The sequence below is a fragment of the Manis javanica genome, chromosome 1 (genome assembly GCF_040802235.1).
Source record: "Manis javanica isolate MJ-LG chromosome 1, MJ_LKY, whole genome shotgun sequence".
In the NCBI taxonomy this organism is placed as follows: domain Eukaryota; kingdom Metazoa; phylum Chordata; class Mammalia; order Pholidota; family Manidae; genus Manis; species Manis javanica.
Window position 1 is genome coordinate 125,848,338 of NC_133156.1, and position 20,673 is coordinate 125,869,010.

Sequence of the window (20,673 nt, forward strand, 5' to 3'; positions counted from 1 at the left end):
CCGGGACAGAGAGGTGCTTATGGCATCACGGTCTTTGCCCTTGAAATGTTTATGTCTAGTGAGGAAGCCAGAACAATAAAAAGATAAATTCTGAAAACAAGATGGTGAGTGCTATGATAGAAACCCACACAAGTACCACACAAATGCAGAGCCAGACCAAATAATTGGGGGGCCAGGGAAGGTCCACTCATGGGAGGGGGGACATCTGGGCTGGGCTGACAAGGGTCTTGCCAGGAAAGGTCTTCCAGGTAGAAAGAACCTCAGGTGCAAAGGCACAGAGTAGCAGGCAGTTGTAGAGCACCTGGGGGATGTGGAAGTCACAGCACTAGGAGAAGATGTGTGCATGTGTACGCATGTGTGCGCGTGTCTAGGGCTGCTGGGAGCAGACGGGAGAAAAGTCAACAGCTGGAATTGACGGCACTCCACACGTTAAGGAGCTGGAATTTCAAACCCAGCGTGACTGAGAGTCGCAGAATGACTTTAAACTAATAAGTGTCAACACCAGATTCTCATTTAAAAATTGTCATTGTAGAGCAGAAGACAAAGTGGAGAAGAAAGATTAAGAATGGCCAATGAGGTGGATCAGGACTATAGAGGTTACAGGGGAAGGGGCTGGATTTACATGTTTCTGACACCAAACTGGCTGTCTTCTATATAGGATGTGGCAGCGGATGGTGGAGAGAGCTGAAGCCAGACCCCACTGAGGTGGCTGACAATATGCAAGGGACTGTGGAATTTCACTGTCCCATTCCCATTCTTTTTTTCCTGCCTCTATTCCTCAAGTTGAACATTCACCATATGGTTTTATTCTAAGCATGGCTGGAGATTTTCGAAAGCACAATCTCATTGCTGTTTATTGTAACCATGAAAAATAAATCATAAGGGTGCTCATGGCAGATCCTTAGCATTTGTATTGCATTTGCTCAACCTAAGCACTTGGAGCACACCACGACTTACAGGTGCAAAAACAGTCAATGTCGGAGTGGAATTTGTCAGTAGATTTAATCGTTATCATCTGTGAAATGAAAGGCTCTGTAACTTAGTTGATTAGTACTAAGTTTCTTTCATTTAAATGGCTCGGTAGTGTTTAAAAATTATAAAACAAATAGTCTTGAACTGTAAACATAGAGCTAAAAAAGATTTTCTTTTCTTTAGTACTTCAGCGTCTTTCTCAGGCACAGCTGGGCAGAGCTGGCAGACTGTGAAGTCCGGGACATATCTTGTGCCAGCTGCCCGCTTCCTGCCTCTACAGGACTCTGTCTCGGCCTGGCTCTCCCGGGTTGAAACCTGAGCTCAAAAGAATGGCTAACAAATGATGGGTGTTCAGGCACAGGTGGAGAGCCCGGGTGTCCCCTCCTCTGTGAGTGCTCTGGGAGGGGGATGGAATGGCAGGTAAAGGGGGCAGAGGTGGTATCTGAGGAGAACTATTAAAGCAGGGTCAGGTCTGGTTTCTCCGCCAATGCTAATGAATTCGGGACTCATGTCAGCGAGCCGGGGATGATGCAATGGAGAAACCCAGAAATACAGCACTGAAACAGTGTGCCTGTGGAGAATTACTGTTCAGAGTCACTTGTTTCTCCTTAAAGGTAACGTAAAGTTTCCCAAATAAAGTGTGATGTGACTGAATACACTGAAATTTCTTTGGAAAAAGGACAACAGTAAACGTATAAAGCAATGCATGATTAATTGGTAAATTTTCTTTTACAAAGTGGTGATGGGAGCTGGCCACTGCTGGAAGTGTAAATTAGTATAAGTAACCCTTATACTCCAGAGTAAACCTTTGACTGAGTCTGCTGCAAGCTATTTAAGGAAATAAGAAAATCAAGTGTGCCCAGAAATATATGGACAAAGATGTTCTGAACAGAATTCTTCATAATTTTGAAAAAAACAAGCATTCATATGATTGACCTAAATGGGATTAATGGCAGAAAATGGGTGGAACAAATTATGGCCATTCCATGTCATGGAATATTAGCCATTATAAACCATGTTTCAGAATACCCTTTAATGACATGATTATGTAATTGAGACCAGAGCAGGTTTCTTAATATAAGATCAGTTAAAAAATACATATGTGCTTTGGAAAAAAATCAAGTAGAAAGCCTTAAAATGTTAAAGATGGTGATCCTTGAATAGAAAATTGTGGGGGATTTATATTGTCTTTAGTGGGATTATTTTTTTGTTGTTGTTCAAAAACCATTCATATAGTGAAACCTTTACTGCTTTAATCAGAAAACTCATTTAAATTATATGTAATAACTGTAAGGCTGGAGGTACCGGAGGGAGGAGGGCGAGAACAGTGCAGGCAGAGCAGAGACAGCACCAAGTAGCTCTGTGCCGTATGGGGAAGGAACGAACAGCTCTTCCTGGATTCCAGTCCCATGATGTGCCGACAAACCCCGATGCAGACCCCCTCCATCCGGAAGGAGGAGACCTCTGGTTGTCCATCAACCAACCCTGAGCCAATAAAAATATCCCCACATACCCCTAGTGCAGTCCACTTCCCCCTCCCTTCCCTGTTTGCTTAAAAACTCCCCGCCTGACCTGCTGGGCACGACTTCCCCGGCCTGTGACTAGCCGGACTGGTGAACATCGCCCGGGATTGCGCTCAAATAAACTGCCTGGCCTTTTGTTTCCTCTCATTGCCTACTTATTTTGGTTAGAATTTATCTTACATTTGGTGCCAAAATCTGGGAGGGAGCATGAGCGCGGAGCCCCAACCGGCCACTGGCGGACCTGCCCCCTCCTTCCCCAACCCGGGACCTCAGCCTGCTCTCCACTGCGTGGACTGTTTTCTGGTGAGTCCCTCAGTTTCCCCTGGTCTGCTTCCCTTCCTAACTCCATTTCACCTGGTCCGTTAGAAATCGTAGCTACATCCAGGTTGGGGCATCTGGCCCCTGGGCATCCGGCCCACCCTCTGTGGGTATCCGGCCCGCCCCTGGCCCTGTGGTATGGGAGATGTCCCTCACCCAGGCTCCCAGGCCATCTCCCCTGACTTGGCGCGCTTGGGATGCAGGGCGCTCCTCTCAGCGGGATTAGTTAGGAGGAGGTGACGCAGACATGGGGAACTAGCCCTCAAAAGCAGAGGCCCAGACCCCATTGCAGTGTCTCATTTCTAATTTGGCTACTCTATATTTGTCCCAGGAAGTTTGCACACGGAAGCTGGTCTTCCTTTGTTCTCAGGCCTGGCCTCAGTATCCCTTGGACAACCAGTCTCGCTGGCCCCTGAGGGAATTTTCGATTTTGGCCTCCTCACTGACTTGACTAATTATTGCCACCGGAGTGGAAAGTGGGGTGAAATCCCATATGTGCAGGCTTTTTGGACTTTGTGCGCCCACCCAGATCTGTGTGTTAAGTGTACTCCTTCCCAAGTTTTGTTGGCCTAGGCCTCTGCCAAAGCCCGCCAAGCTCTACCCCTCCTATTACTGGGAGGCTCTTCTCTGACGGACTCGGTGGAGGATCTTGGCTAACCCCCTTCCTGCTCCTCCAGGCCCACCGCAGGGGCCAGCTCCCTTCCTCAATGTTCATGTCCTCACCCCTCCTCCTCTCTCTCTCTCTCCCCACCATCTTGTTCCCCTTCTCTTCTGGGCTCTCTGCCATCTTGTTCCCCTTCTCTTCCAGTCGTGCCACCATCTTGCTCCACAGGTGCCGACTCCACTTCAAAAAAAAAATGGATAAGACTCCCCCAAATCCTGGTCCCCTGCCTTCAAGTTCTGCATCAATTCCCAGGTTGTATCCCCCACTGCCAGTGTCACCTCCTCCATCCCCTCCTTCAAACTCACCGCCATCCTACTCACCGTGGCTGGCACCCAAATGGTCTAGCCCTCCTATAACCTGCTCTAAGTCACAGGGGTCTCAGGCTTATGTGATGGCTCATCTGAGGGAGGTGGTGGGAGCTGAAGGGGTGGTGCAGGTTCATATTCTCTTTTCCCTGGCAGACTTGTCCTAAGTGGAACAGCGATTGGGGTCCTTTTCCTCCAACCCCGTAATGTTCGCTAAACAGTTTAAATATCTCACTCAAGCTTACAAGCTCACTTGGCATGATGTACATGTAGTCGTCCAATCCACTCTAACCCCAGAAGAATATGACCGTGTCATGGAGGTGGCACAGCATTGTGCCAATGAGGCCCATGCCACAGATGAATGGGAACCTATGGGCAGGGAAGCTGTTCCTCTACAGGAACCCCTGTGGGATAATAATTCTCCAGAGGGTGAGGTGTGCCAGGATCACATGGTTCACTACTTGTTGGCAGGTATGAACTCAAGCACCCAAAAGGCCATCAATTACAATAAGCTTAGGGAAATTACCCAGAAGCCTGATGAAAACCCATCAGAATTCCTCAAGTGCCTCAAGGAAACCCTAGGGGCTTTTACTAAGATTGACCTGGCCTCAGCATTGGGTTCCTCTCTCCTGGCCATGAATTTTATAACTCAGTCGACTCCCGACATCAGGCGCAAGCTTAAAAAAGCTGAGGATGGTCCCCAGACAGCTCTAGGAGACCTGGTAGATATGACATTTAAGGTTTTTCATGCCCGAGAGGATGAGAGCGAGAGGAGGTCAGCTGCCCGAATGGCAAAACAGACTCACGCCATAACAGCTGCTCTGTGGCCGGCTCGTGTAGATCGTCGGGGTGTCCCTGAAGATCAACTTGAACCTCCGGGCCCTTGCTTTCGGTGCGGCGAGGAAGGGCACTGGGCACGGAAGTGCCCCAATCAGCCATGCATACTGATCAAACCGTGCCCCAGCTGCAGTAAACGAGGTCATTGGAAAGTAGACTGTCCACTAGGGGGTGGTCCTCCTCTGGCAGCAGAGCCCCACGGGGGTGGACGCCCTTAAAAGACTACCCTTCAGACCTGCTGGGCATCCTCGAAGATTGAAGACACCTGGGCTCCGATGCCCCGATCACCCTCGCCAAGCCCAGGGCCAAGCTGTGGGTAACGGGTAAGCCCATCTCCTTCTTGGTGGACATGGGTGCTCCCTACTCTGTTCTCCCCTCCTTTAAAGGGCTTTTATACCCTGCCAAGGTCTCCATAGTTGGGGTCATGGGAATCCTCTCCAGGCCTTTAGAGACAGGCCCAGTGGCCTGCACTTTTCAAGGCATCCTGTTTACCCATTCCTTTCTGGTCATGCCTTCCTGTCCTACCCCTCTGTTAGGACAGGATTTGCTCTATAAATTAGGAGCCTCTATTTCCCTCCCACCTTTTGAAAGCTTACAGGACGCCAGAGACTCCCTTATTGCTTTGGTCGGCGAAGGAGAGTTAGACAATGGGGACCTGAGTCTCCTGACTTCCTGGACTGCTGTCAATCCGGTCGTGTGGGACATCTCCACCACTGTGGTGGCAACCCACCACACCCCTGTTTTAATATGCCTTAACGACCCATCCCGCTTCCCTTCTCCGTCTCAATTTCCTATTTCGCAGGCTCACTGAAGGGGACTACAGCCTATTGTTAATCGTCTGCTCTCGCAGGAGCTTTTAGTACTGACGAACTCTCCATGCGATATTCCCATCTTGCCAGTAAAAAAGCCTTCTGGAGCATATCGCCTCATTCAGGACCTCCGAATAATTAATGAGGCTGTTATCCCCTTACACCCAGTAGTGCCTAACCCATATACTTTTCTGACTCAGGTCCCTTCTGGTACCTCTCATTTTACTGTACTGGATCTTAAAGATGCCTTTTTCACTATACCTCTCCACTCAGACTCTCAGCCGCTATTTGCCTTCACGTGGGAGGACCCTGACACCTGTCGATCTACACAACTGACCTTGACAGTTCTACCTCAAGGTTTTAGAGATAGCTCCCATCTTTTTAGACAGGCCCTGGCAGAAGACCTCTCATGACACTCAACAGGCTAAAGTACCCTCCTCCAATATGTAGATGATCTTTTACTTTGCAGCCCCTCAAAGGAGGCCTCGGTTCTGGACACCACATCCCTTCTTAATTTCCTGGCAGACATGGGATACAGGGAATCCCCTGCCAAAGCACAGCTGTCTCTACCTCAGGTTACATACCTCAGGCTGGCTCTAACTCCCACCACTAGAGCCCTAATGGCGGACCGAGTGGCTGCAATTAAAGCTCTCTTGCCACCTACTTCAGGAGCCAAGACACTATTCTTTCTAGGATTAGTGGGGTTTTTCAGACACTGGGTGCCTAACTTTGCCCTTCTAGCCAGACCGCTTCATGCAGCTGCCACAGAGACTCCTACTGGGCCACTAACTTCACCAAGGTGGCTTCTGCTTTAAATCAGTTGCAGGATGCGTTGCTCTCATCCCCCCCATTGATGCTCCCTGACTTAACTAAGCCATTTACCCTATATACAGCAGAGAGGGCAGGGGTGGCAACCGGAGTGCTGGTACAGCCAGTGGGGCCAGGGTATTGTGTTGTTGCCTTTCTCTCCAAACAGTTAGATACCATCAGCAGGGGGTGGCAGCCTTGCCTCTGAGCCCTGGCAGCTGAAGGAAGTCTGGCCCAGGAAGCCCTGAAACTAACTCTCCAACAGCCCATTACTGTGTATTCCCCACACCGGTTACAAGATCTTTTGAATCATAAACCCCTAGCCTCCTTGAGTCCTTCAAGAGTACAGGAATTCCATCTTCTGTTCATTGAACATCCACAGGTAACCCTACAAGTCTCTCCACCCCTTAACCTAGCCTCCTTGCTTCCCATCAGTGATCAGGCAGATCAGCCCACTCATTCCTGTGTAGAGATTGTAGAGGCTCTTAGAAAACCTAGAGAAGGCCTACAAGACGTGCCCCTCGAAGACCCTGACTTAACTTTTTTTGTAGACAGAAGCTCGGTGAAGGGGAGTGATGGGGTGCAAAGACAGCCTATGCAGTGGTAACTCTGTCACAGGTGACAGAAACAAACCTACTCCCTTCTGAGAGCACCTCCCAGAAAGCCGAATTAGTGGCTCTTACCCAGGTGTTACAGCTGGCAGCCGGGAAGAGGCTCACAATTTACACTGACTCTAAATATGCCTTCCTAATTACACACACTAATGCTGCAATTTAGAAGGAAAGGGGCTTCCTTACCACTAAGGGAACCCCTATCATCAAAGGCAGGGCTATCAGCCGCCTGATACAGGCCCAAAAGGACCCCAGGAGGTGGCCATCGTGCATTGTAAAGCACATCAGACTGGGAATGATCCAGTAACCAAGGGTAATGCGTTGGCAGACGCCACGGCCTGACAGTTAACATCCAGGTCTAGCCAACCCTCTGTGCTGTTTCTTTCCTCTTCTCTATTGCCCCAATACCCCGATGATGAATGGCAACTGCTTCTCCATCAAGGAGGGGCGTTGGGAGATCAGGGATGGATATACCTCGGGGGACATTAAGGCAGGGATATCATATCCAAAATTCATCAGTTTCTACACATTGGGCTGGAGGCCATGCACCGGTTTTTCTCCCCCATATTTGCCCCTTATGGTCTCCGCAGGACAATAGATCAGGTGCACCAAGCCTGCACTACTTGTCATCACGTCTCATTTCAAGATGCTCTGAGGACCCGGATGGCCCTCCACCAGATGAGGGGAATGATCCCTGGACAGGACTGGCAGGTCAATTTCACCCATATGCCTAGGCATAAAAAGCTCTGGTATTTACTGGTTCTGTTTGATACCTTTTCAGGCTGGATCAAGGCCTTCCCCACCTACCAAGAGACTGCATCAGTAGTGGTGCAGATGCTGGTAGAATACATCATTCCTTGTTTCAGGCTCTCCACTTCACTCCAATCCGATAATGGACCTACCTTCATCTCCCGGGTCACTCAGCTAACAGCTGAGGCTCTCAATATCACCTGGAACCTCCATATACCCCATCACCCCCAATCATTGGGTAAGATCGAAAGGGCTAACAGTCTCCTAAAAGACCCACTAACTAAGCTGTCTCTGGAAGTAAAGCTCTAGTGGCCCCATCTTCTCCCTTTCGCTCTCGCTCGGCTGCGTGCTGCCCCACAGGGACCGGCGGAACTAAGCGCATTTGAGCTAATGTACAGCAGGCCCTTCTTACTGAACACAGCCCTGCCTGCTACCTCTCCTCCTTTGGCTTCCTACCTTCCTTACTTTTCACTGTTGAAACATCTTCTCTGGGAACACGCAGACCAGCTCCTACCCCAACCTATGTCGTCCAACAAACCAGAAGATGCAGCGATCCTTCAGCCAGGGGATGAGGTACTTCTAAAAGAACTCCAGCCTTGATTGCTCCAGCCTCACTGGACAGGGCCATACACTGTAATCCTCACAATCCCCACTGCTGCCAAACTATTGGAACACCCTGCATAGTACCATATTTCCCTACTAAAGAGAGCCCCTCCCCCCAATGATGTTTGGCAAGTGGAACAAGTTGGACCTCTACAGATCCAACTCCGACAGGCTCCTCATCCTACTCCTCCTCCTACCTAGTGAGGCAGCCTCACCTTCTCCCGTCAGGTTCCTTCAGCACTGCATAGCAGAAATGTCACACATAAAGGTCAATCAACTGTTGCTGCACAAGTACCTGCCCCTTCTGACTGAGCCTCCTCTGGCCATCAACCAACCTCCAAACCCCCCACGACACCCCTTGTCAGCCGGAAGTAGCCAGATCGAGTCGTCACCCATTATGACCAAAAGGCTGGAATATAAGGCTGGAGGCTCCAGAGGGAGGGGGGCGAGGACAGTGCAGGCAGAGCAGAGACAGCACCAAGTAGCTCTGTGCCGTATGGGGAAGGAACAAACAGCTCTTCCTGCATTCCAGTCCCATGATGTGCCAACAAACCCCGGATGCAGACCCCTCCATCCGGAAGGAGGAGACCTCTGGCTGTCCATCACCCGACCCTGAGCCAATGAAAATTACCCCACATACCCCTAGTGCAGTCCACTTCTCCCTCCCTTCCCTGTTCGCTTAAGAACTCCCTGCCTGCCCTGTTGGGCATGACTTCCCCAGCCTGTGACTAGCTGGACTGGTGAACATCACCTGGGATTGCGCTCAAATAAACTGCCTGGCCCTTTGTTGCCTCTTGTCACCTGCTTATTTCAGTTAGAATTTATCTTACAATAACTTAAATAATAATAAATGTATTAAAATTATAAATTTATAAAAATAAATTTAAATTATAATTTAAATAAAAACACATACCATATGATATGTAATGACCCATTTACTTAGTGTAAACAATTCCCAGACAAATAATTCTTTGGAGTTTTTTGTACGAGAATATGGGTATGTGACTGTAACCTCTGCACAAGGACTACTGTGCTACATAAATGGGCTTGGGCTGTAGAGTTTCTGTCTCCTTAAGATGCTGAGCTTACTCAGCTGACTGAGGTGTGCCAGGGCACGACCCTACATTGTGGGGTCCTGCTCAGCAGGAGTGAGCCCTCCAGACAGTGGGCCAGGGGTTCCTCTGGGCTGGAGATGTGCTGGACAGTCGCTATGAGGCATGCCTGGCCATTACAGGTGGGAACACGGGAGTCGTGCTGGAGATGGGGAGTCGGCTGGTTGAACTGACATTCGTATTCAATGAATTCTTATTCTGTTGTTTGTGTTTTAATTTATTTAGTTATTTATAACTCAACATCAGATGTGCTGGCTAATATCTAGGGATTCGTGGGAACCAAACCAGTCATCAAAATCCCTTATATCATGGCATTTAGAGTCTCAGAAAAAACAGACCTCAATCAAATAATCACACATTTAAATATGACAGTCCATTCCCAGGAGAGCCACGTGGTTATGCCACGAGAGCCAAGAGATTTAATATACATAAGATATATTCAGGAAAAGTTTCTCTGAGGAAGTAATGTTATGGGATCCCAAAGATGAATAGGAGTCATTGCTATTTTCTGTGGCAGGAAAATGTGTGTGCACATAGTGAGGGACTAGAAGAAGGGTAGTATAGCAGCTGCTTAGGAGTGAAGGAGAGTTTGGTGTGAGGTGAGGTTTGAGAAGTAGACAGGGGTCAGTCAGGGAGGCGGTGAAGGCCATGAAATCAGTTTAGTCTCTACCCTTACTAGAAGTAAACGTAACAGAAGCCACGGAATGGTGTCATAATATAAAGAGATGTGAATAATCACAGTTGTTTTTCAACTGTTCACCTTAACCCTGTTCCTTCAGCCCTGGATTATCTGCTTTACAGGTTAGTTTCCTGAGAAAGCTCTCCTAGGAGGGAAAAGCAGCTGAAAAAATGTTGGACATCAACAATGGGCCTGTAAAATACCTCTAGGCGGATTACAAAAAGAGACTTCCTCTTGAAGATGCTTTCCTTCCTTTTCTGGAAAATTATCCTAATATATCGTTTTGTTAAAGCAGAACTCTTTACTGCCATCATCCAAAATATTGTTATAAGGAACATAAAAGCCTCTGATGTTCATGATGTGAGCTGTGCTTCCTTAGATGCAGCACCTTTGTGCAGTCCACAACCTGCACAACTATACTCAGTGGCCCTGGGTCTCTCGTGATCAAACAAAAGGAAGAGCAAAATTTTATTCCTTAAATTAAAGAGCATATTGTGTAAATACAATAAGAGATGCATTTTTGTCTTCTAAGGCCTTATGATAAGCAAAATTAATTTTCTAGTGCTCACTCACGCTGCCAAGGTTCACTGGTGGGAAGGAGTAAGGGGCTCCAAATGGCAGAAAGAGGGCACCCTCCTGACCCCACGACTGATTCAGTTGGGGAACAAAGGTTAACAAGAATTTACACTAAAAAGATCACACATCTTGGATACACCAAGGAGACCATGGAGCCACAATGCAATGATAATTAACCAAAAGCCCCCCCGACTCTGTGTGCCAGGCAGTGCTGGAGATGGGACCACGAGGTGTGAAGTGTCACAGGCTGTGTAAGGATGAGCTATGAACCATGTGAGAGTTCTGGTTTGATTAAAATTGTAAGACGTATCTATATAACTTTGCCTGGGTTTTGTGTTATTTTGACATTCCACTTTCAACTAGACATCTCTTAAGTTTAAATTCATGAACCATAGTTTTCAAGCACTATATCAAGAAGTAGCCATAAAATCCTTGTACATACCCTTGCGCATCCTAGATATTTATATACACACTGAACTTAGTACCCAGTTGCTCGTATCCTGTTTCTAGTTTCAATGTTTTTTTCTTAAATGAAAAGCATTACCCTCACAGATTTTTCTGGAAGATTCTGACAATACACACTGAACTTAGTACCCAGTTGCTCATATCCTGTTTCTAGTTTTATTGTTTTTTTCTTAAATGAAAAGCATTACCCTCACAGATTTTTCTGGAAGATTCTGACCAAAAAAGAAAAAAAAAGAATGCACTGTGGTCTTCTCCCATCCTGGTCTCTTTCATACCACTCAAGCTTTTATCTCTGACCCTGCCAACCATGTCTTCAGGAGAATATGATTCCAGCAGAGCAGCCTGGGAACCCAGAGGCACACTTACTGCTCCCTGGATGGCAGACGAGCTGGTGCCTACGTCTTCTTCCCCATCTGGCTCCTGGTCTTCGTTGTCAGTCCAAGAGGACACGTCTTCTACTGAGCTGGTCAGATCAGGCAAACTCTTAGATGTCAGCCTCAGGAGGTCCTCTGCAGAGCTTTCCTATATGGACACAATTAAAAACACATAGATTACCCCATGGTACCAGGCAGTTCTGGGTCAAGGCCAAGGAATACCTAGCAGAGTCAGCTGTGGGTGGTCACGTACTCCAACTTAAAGACTCCATGGAATGTATGTTCTGCATGTCCAGATTTGCAAAGTTACTTTAAATGTCAGGGGTGTGGACCTAATTGAAACACAAATCTTTTTTCCTGAAGAATCTGTATTTCTTAGATGAATGTTTCTATGGGCAATCCAAGTTCCCTGAACTTGAGATCCTTTGGAGGCCATCCCATCTTGCTTTCAGGATACAGTTTAAGCCTCCTTGGTGGCAGGCCAGCAGCTTGGAGATCTGGCCGCCCATCTCCCTGCAGTCTCCCCTCCAACCTACACCGTCCATTCCACCCATCCTGACTTTCCAACATGCCTGGCTCTCCCTGCTCTACTGCCTTTTCCAACAGCAGCTCCCTGGGCCTAGGCCACCCCTCCTCTCATGACTAAGCCCTGTTTGGGCAAAGCCTGAGCATTCTCTCCTTCTGCAAGGCTTTTTGGATCATCTCAGGAGGCATGTCATATACCTTTCCTTTCTTCTCTAATGTCCTTTACTGTTCCTTTTATCACCTTGCAATGTACATCTAACTACTTGTCTATCTCCCATGCTTTTCTGAGAGTTCTCCAAACTTGGCACCATATCTACACACTGCTAGCACCAGGCCTAGAATAGAGCACAAAAGTCTATTATGCCCTCCTCTTCCCCATTGCTCATCTCACTAGCATATCTTCATTAGAAAGATATTAGATTGTTAATTGGTTCACAACACCAAAGTGGAGATTGATGTCTCTTCAATGAAAGCAGCTCTTGAACAACTTTTAAAGAACAACAAATATACATGGAATCAGGCTCCATTAAGATTAGACTGTAAAGGGGGCTTCAACACAGCCCTTCCTTCCTATGCACAGGAAAGGCCAGAGGAGGCTATGGGAGGCAGGCGAGGTCACTGAGGCATACACAGGGGCCAGACCGCCCGGGAAAAAGCCACAGCCCACGAGCCAGGAACCAGCAGGGCTGACCTGAGGCCAGAAAAGACAAAAATGTGTCCTGTCCCCATCCTCCTATTTCTACAAGGAAGTAAACATAGGGAAATTTTTGATTTTGGAGGCTGACAGAAAAGAGAACACCACCAACAGAAAATACCCATTTTAAATAACGGATGTTACAAACTATTGGTGAGTTGGCATCTGGTGACAGTGATGTTTGTTACTAGTTTGATGCACGTTCCACCTTTAAGGTACCTGAAGAAGCTCATTCATTTTAGATCAATAATTGTGAATACTATGCTGTTCGAACTTACCCAAGGACAGAAAGAAGAGCTATTAAACAAAAAGAGAGGTCATTCCTTGTCTGTGATGTCAATCCTGCTAGACCATTCACAGAAAAGAGTTAAAAAAAAAAAGATGAAGCTCCAATTGGTAAGTCAGGGTCCCAAGAGCCACAGGACAGAATACTACACCATCATTCAAGGTGGTGCCAAAGAATTGTACTTTCTGATGAAATACTCTTACAGTATGCTGCTTAGGGAAAGGCAGGTTGAAAACCATGTAACCATATTAATGATGTAATATCCAGCTGGACATAATAACATGTGATAACCATAGACACACATTTCTCCAAGGGCTCACTGTGACCAGTCTACATTGTTTAGGGGCCTGTATATATAAAATTATATCTCATTTAATTTTTCTAACATCCCAAGAAGTAGTTACTGATTTTCATTGTACAGGTGCAAACACAGATTTAGGGAGATATTAACCTGCTTAAGGTACACAGCTTCTAAAGGGATGTGCTGGTGCCTAAGTCCAGGTGGGGCTGCCTCTAGGTGTGAACTGGCTCCTGGTGTTTGATTCCATGTAAAAGAAAACATGTGTGCATGTTACACACATGTACATGTGTTCCCATCTGAAAGGACATACTAGTTAATGGATAGTACTAATGGTGATATTACAAAAGTGTTTCTTTTTCTTCTATTTTTTCTGGGTTTTCTACTTTAGATATAATAAATACACATTACTTGTTAATAATAACTAAGAGTGGAAAAAGAAAAGAGCACTAGAGAAATACATGTATTACTGTGCATGTACTTCTAGGAATGTCAAAGTGAGCTTGGATATTCTGATTTCTATTCATTCATTCAACGAAACATTTTAAGCTCCTGTGTATAACCAAACAACTTATTTGTGTGGAAACATGACACATCCTCTCCAGAAGGAAGTAGCTGCTATATTTCCAAAAACAATGCCTTTAAATTCTGTAACAAGGTGACTATTATCTATAATAATGACAATTTGCAGTTTTTATATTACTTATACTAAGGAAATCAAAAGCTTTTTTCCCCATCTTCACAAATAAAGACAGAAACAAAGCATGTGGATTGCTTGCTCTTGTTGGATAAAGAAGAGGAACAGATGCTAAAAGATATTTAAAGAAGGACTTTGCTTCTCGCACATGGAGGAGCCCCTCGGATGGTAGAGATTAAGTTCAGGAACACACAGCAGGCAGCTGCCGTAGCAGCGTACTGCCCAGTCATGAACGGAGCATATGGAGGAAATGACAGCTATCACTCCCGAGGCCCGGGCCAGTGGGACTGCAGCTTACTACAGATGGCCACGAGCCAGTGGACTGGGAACTAGAATGGACACCCTTTCCTTGGCTCTGGACTGCTGCTCAGCCCTACAAAACTGCAGCAAGTGTCCTTAAAAGTCAAAGCCTCTGGCAGGAACACATTACAATTTCCTACTACCATGGGCTCTGGTGGCCTTTACATCTTACTTGACCAAGGGGCAGTTCAGGGCACAGGAGCACGAGACTTTGAAGGCTGATAGACCCAGGATGAAACCTGCCCCTGCCACCCGCGGCTGTAACCTCCAGGCACAAAGTAATTAGACTTTCATTCCATCCTTTGAATAAAAGAACTATAAACTGTCTCATGGGACTTAAGAATTAAATGAGATGATAGGTAAAAAGCACCTGGCAGCTGGTGGGCACTGGATACATGTTAGACTCCTTTCTTCAGTTCGGTGAGATCATAGATCAGGCATTACCCAGGAACTTGTTTTCAAAACCCCTTCTATGCCCCTTAATTCTTAGTTTACCCATGAATGGACATTTTCTGTTTTTCTTTTCTGTTTTCTTGTGTCTGCATGTTTGTGGATAATGGTTTGACATAGAAGAGATTCCCCTTCCCCATTTTCCAAACTAGCAGGAGAAAGAAGTCAGCACAGAAATTAAGGTTTGATGCACAGGGTCTAAGGCTTCTGCAGAAGCCCCTGCATTCTAAAGTCACAGGCTGTTGGGGGATGGGCTGTGCAAACACGTGTGTGTATGAATGTTTAAGATGCAATGATGCTTTTCAAACCCCAACATGTCTGGCCAAATGAGGAATTTGCTTCTCCTTTCCATGTAGCATTTCCCTCCTTGCAGAATGCTTCTCTCCTTCCTGGGCCTGAATGAGGAGATGCCAGGGTGCCCCATGGCACCTGTGGGAGGGAAGGAGGGACTTATGAATGGAGTATGTCTCAACTTCTCTCTCACGGACGTCAATGCCAACTCTTCCTACCAATCTTTGCCAAGATTCTGTGTTCCTACTGGGAGCCTGAGAGTCCAGGACAAGGGTCTGGGGTAAAAGGTATAAAGAGAGGAAACAGATTTTTCAGATCACTCAAAATATCCTCCTAATCTATTTATTAAACACTCCAAAGTCAGGCAATAGACCTTGTAATCTAAGTGGAGAACTTACAGAAACTGGATGCTAGGTTAAAAAATAACACGGGATAATGGGGCAACGGTTAGCCATACTGGCAAGGGTGTATTTCTGCACAGTGTGAGGGTGGCCTCACCCTGGTTCTTCCCTGTGTCCCACGGGCTCTTTCCTGGTCTCGCCAGCAGCATGACGAAGGCAGTGGGGCAGAACCGGGAGAGCCCGGCCTCTCGTCTTCCTTGTCGCACAGCTGTGGAGTCCTACAGTGTTTATTGCAGGCGCTACATACAGCTGGGGAGACTGGGGCAGAAGGCAGAGGCTGTGGGCTCGGGGCACTGGCGCTAGTTTAACACACTCCGGGGCTGGGGGTGCAAGAAACCACAGCCCAGGCCTCAGGAAGAGGTGACAGCATGGGCGGGGCAGGTCCTGGCTCATGTCAGGAGCCTGGGTGCTGGTGCCGCTGACGCCACCAGGGCCTCTGTGCAAGGGGAGCCTCCACAGAAGCTCTGCCTCACCGTCTCATTTGTAAAACTGAGGAAGAAGGTGTCAGTTGGTGGAGGTGGGGGTGGCTGGACAGACAGGATTCACAAGGCTCCTCCAGAGCCCGCACTACTTGAGGACATGAGTCAGAACCAGGGCCTGTGGGCTGCCCGTGGCCGGCCCTGAACCCTTCTTCCCCCAGGACCTGGAAGGGGCACCCGTCCATTCTCCCCCGGCCCTGCCAGTCAGCAGACTGCCGCATCTCCTCTTCGCCCTGGGAGAGTGCTGCTCTCGCTACCTTGTCCTTCTTTTCATCCTCCCATTCTTACATTCTCCTTAAATGGCTTTTCCATCTCCTAAATATACCTATGAAGATCCTTGAAAGAAAGCAAAATAATTAAATGCACTTCAGCTAATGGCCCCCTTGTGAGTTTGCACCGTAGCATCAAAGTCATGGCCCAAGGTAAATGTGTACATACATAGCAGGGGGTGCGTGCACATGTGTGTGTGTGTGTGTGTGTGTGGCATGGGGAGGGCTCAAGTCCAAATTCACCACCACCGTTGAAAGTATTAAAACACACAAACAGAAACGACCTACCTTGCTGGCCACCACCAGCTGAACCATTCCAGTGGCTGAGCGAAGAATGGCCACAGCTTCCTCGTGGGAGAGGCCAACCAACAAGTGACCATTGATTACCAGCAGCTCGTCGCCTAAGGACAATCTGCCATCCCTGAGGAAAGGGAGATGGGAAAGAAATCCCATGTCAAGACATTCTGGGCTTGAGGAGGGACGTTTTCCTGGATCTGGGGGGATTGTGAGAGGGGAGGGTTACAAGCAGGCTGAAGGGGAAGTAGGGACGATGACCAGAGACCCTTTGGGACGGGGCTGCTTCAGCCTTTGGTCTGGCTAGGTCCAGATTCCCACTTAGGATTCCAGATGGTGGCCTAGGGACAGGCATGTTCTTAAATCACCACCATAAATCACATCAATGTCAAGAAACTGGCTGCAAGCCGGGTTGGTGGTGGTGCTGGGGGAGCCGGGACCCCATTGTGTCAGGAAAGTCAAGTCACTCTTTTCTCAGTCCTACCCGCCATCCTACCCTCACGGCTGAGTCAGTGGCTGAGTTGCTGAGGAAGCCCAGAGGGGCGAAGGTGCCCCATGTCCCACGGGAAGCCTCCTCTAACCCACCACCCTCTCCTTGTGGGTGACTGCCGCTGGCCAGACTTCCTCTGTGGCACCTGTGCCTGTGTACTGCATGTGTCTGTGCCTCCCACCCCCAAGACACACATAGAACTCTGGGACCTTGATAAATTCAGCACCTTTTTTTGTCCTTGTTTCCTTACAGCCAGGCTTTATTAGCAGAAGGATGAATACAAACATGAACAAATGAACTGTCTAATTTATAGCTGCAGCAGGTCTATAAATGTGTTCTGTTTCTTTATTTCCTTTAACTCAAATTAGGGCTGACCTAGAGCTTCCTCCCCACTGGGCTGGCAGGAGACCCGGGCTTCACAGGGACTGTCTGTCTGAGTGTGGGTCAAGGGTCTGGGTGGCACACTGTGCCAGTGTTGGGCAGGTCCCTTCAGTCATGGCGGGTCAACAGTCCTGTGGCTGCCCGCTGAGCCTCCAATGGTCTGGTCTCCCACAACCCCAATGGAGCCAGGGGCATTTAATCTCCACTGCTAAATCCAAGGTAGGAAATCTGGTGAGGCTGAGGCTCCCTAAGCTGAAGGTCCCACCAGCCCCTCTAAAGAGTCACCATCAGCCCCCAGGGTGCTGCTGAGGGACCTGTGCATGGCTCCAGCACTCCCAGGGCCACACACCTATTTCTCGCCAACCTGTAGATGCTCTCCACCTCGCCTTCTTTCAACGAATCAATCAAATTCTTTTCACCCTCCCTCCTTCACCAATTTTTCTCTCTCAGCCCACTAGTGCATGCACCATAAACTTTCCTGTGAATTTTGGCTTTAACAGAAGACAGGAGGCACCACAGACTTCCAACAACTCTGCTTTCAGTCTTTCAAAAAAACCCTGAAGCAGAGAAATATAAGAACCCATTGCTTGGATGGAAAGAGAAGGGGGATAGGAAAACCCAGAGAACCTGGAGCCCCCAGGGGCAGGGTGGGCCACTGGGGAGGAAAGGTTGTCAGGAATAGAGAAGAATACAGCGGCTCTGGCCAGTGTCCCTGGGTTCACTCCAGACCATCCCTGTCCCCATCCCTTTCGCTTATTTCCCTCTTTAACACCATCTCTCTAGTTCGGTATTAACTAGAATGCCCCCCTTCAGAAGCACTCCAGGAGCAGAGACACACACAACCCAGGCTCAGGGCGAAAGGAAAACGGTGAGGCCCACTAGAAAGAGCTCACACAGGAGACAGACAAGAGCAGTTCTGTATAAGCTTATCTCTGGGCACAGGAGTTTCCTAATCACCAGCTTGCCAAAGACAGACGAGAGCCCCTGACCCAGGATTAGTGGGCAAATGGCCGTCCGATGGAAGTCCCTGTAAGCATACCTCATTCGGGAAGTGTGATGATGCTCTTCTGGATAAAAGCTATCTTAAGCCTTCATCCTTCAGTAAGTTCTGCCACCCAGATAACTGACAACTGCAGTTCATCTTATTTCTACTTTAGCTGTAGCATCTACTCTCTCATTACAGGACTGATGTGCAGGAGCCACTTGGATAGTTTGCGCCCTGGTCCTCTCCTTAGTTTTCCATTCTTCAGGCTAAATACCGCCATCAACTTCAAGGCCACCTCATGAGCTGTTCCTTGAGCGCCTGCTCAGTCTCCGGCACGCCAGTACTCTCTGGTCTGCCACGCCCTTGCAGCGCCAAGGTACCTCAACTGGACTCCATCAGTGAGACTCTACCTTTATACACCTGGGTGTGCAATATATGTACAATATATGCACATACCCTACCATGCTTTGCAAATATAGACACTCTATGTACCTGGACACAATTAGCTAGCATGGCAGAAACGTGTGTTATATTTGCGGGCAGCTGCATCCTTGTAAACCCAGATGGGCTTCTTCTTTGTACATGTCCTGCCTAACCACTGTCCTTCTTCCAAACTAACATGATTGTTCAAATTAAAAAAGAAGTGTTCAAGTATAAATTGTTTTCAGTCACAAGGAGAAACATTGATATTACTTTCTTCCCCCTCTGTATCTGAACACCAGAGAGACACACCCGTATAAGTGTGTAGCATCCTGGCAGAGCTGACAGCTCCAGACGCAGCACGTGAACTGTGGTTGTGTTTAAAGCCACCCACTTTCCCGTCAGTAGCCACAGTCTTACAGAAGGTAAGATGTCACGAGTGTGGTAATCTGTTGTGTGGCAGTCTTGATAAGTAATCACATATTACCAGCGTCCAAAAAGTTAGGGTGAGTAACATTCACTTGAAACTCAAATTGGATTGGGAGGAAATCCAAGGTCTCCATCATGGTTTGGGGGAACCTGAAGGATTTCCAGCAATTAGCACTTTCTGTGCTCAGAGGTGTGTTTAATTAGAACCTCTCATGCCTGATTTTCTTCCATGCTCCAGCATCATTTTTATGAACTGTAATTACCAGGACTCTGACCAAGCAGAAGAGTCCTAGCACCCAGGGGGCGGCAGGGGGAGGGCAAGGGGACAGAGAAAGGGAGAGAGGTATCTAGTCACCTGTGAGCGGCACCTCCTTCCTTCACTTGGGTGACAACGATAGCGTGAGGTGAGCGCTTTGATCCTCGGCCTCCACTAACCTGAATTCCCAGCCCATCCGATTCTTTAAGCAGCTCCATCTTCCATATCCGGCCAACTTCCTCCTTGGGAGAAAAAGTGAGCACACTGTGAAGTACACGGACAGACACACGGCACTGACACAGGCGCACGGAGCTGTCAGGTGGGACCAACCACGCGTCACGCGTCAGTGGACACTGCAGGCGGCCACAGCAGAGAAAGCTCTGTGGGTTGGCCCAAGTCTCCATCTAGCAGGGCTGTTCAAGAGATCATTCTTCCATGATGGGAATGTTCTGTGTGTGCACTAGCCAGTAGGGAGCCCCTAGCCACAGGTGGCTACTGAGTGCTTGAACTGTGGCTAGTGGCAACTGAGATAATTTCATTTTTTAAAATTTCATTTACATTAATTTCATTTAATAGCCATAGTGGCAGTGACTATGATACTGGACAGCACAGCAAGGGGATGACTGAGTTCCCTGACCAGGGCCTTGTTGCGCTTCTTCTGCCTGAAACCCAGATACCACTGTGTGTGTAAACACTGCTGTATCTAGGTTCCATTTGTTTATACACGGCTACTGATTAATAAAGGAAGATGAAAGGGACAAAGCTAGGTCTTGGAGCCAGAAGACTTCAACTAGATTGACCCGCGCTGCTACTTAGTACTTTTGAAAGTCATCTAATGCCTAAAAACTGTTTCCTTGCCTCTAAAGTGGGAATAATTACTAATACTTCCAGGTTGGCTGTTAGGATTAGAAGAGATACTTATGGGAACAGCAGTGCCCTGACACCTAGTATATATAATAAATGTTGATTGGTTACCATGTATTATTATATATATGACCATATATTTGCATACATATGTTGAAAACATCACACTGAATTTCAAACTTCCTGAACAACACGTGATCTTTGGTAGGAGAAACCAAAACAGGAAATTAATTGATCAACTTTTTACTGACTTCTATAGACACTGGTCTGTATACTCTTTAAATATATTAAAAAATGCTTTAATCCTTACAAAAATCTATCCTTTTAAAAAACTAATACATGTCTCTGTGTCTTCTGGAGTGCGTAGCTTTTCTGCTTTGGTTCATTCTCCACTTGACTCCCTATGTCATCCAAAGACACAAATATGCCCACTGCAAAATGTTTGAGTTCCCTTGGACA

General features: G+C 47.5%; 1 protein-coding gene across 14 annotated transcripts in view; it reads right to left on the bottom strand.

Moving 5' to 3' along the window:
* PDZD2 (PDZ domain containing 2) overlaps nucleotides 1-20,673 on the bottom strand; it is a 356,980-nt gene that overhangs the window by 75,695 nt on the left and 260,612 nt on the right. For 11 of the 14 annotated variants that reach the window (XM_073237473.1, XM_037001759.2, XM_073237468.1 and 8 more), the window contains 3 exons: nucleotides 19,450-19,592; nucleotides 16,384-16,516; nucleotides 11,398-11,553 (listed from right to left, as the gene is read on the bottom strand). In XM_073237473.1, coding sequence (XP_073093574.1) covers nucleotides 11,398-11,553; nucleotides 16,384-16,516; nucleotides 19,450-19,592 — 432 coding nt within the window. Of the gene's footprint in view, nucleotides 1-11,397; nucleotides 11,554-16,383; nucleotides 16,517-19,449; nucleotides 19,593-20,673 lie in introns of those variants that run through there. The other 3 variants (XM_073237509.1, XM_037001705.2, XM_073237507.1) reach the window with 3 other exon arrangements.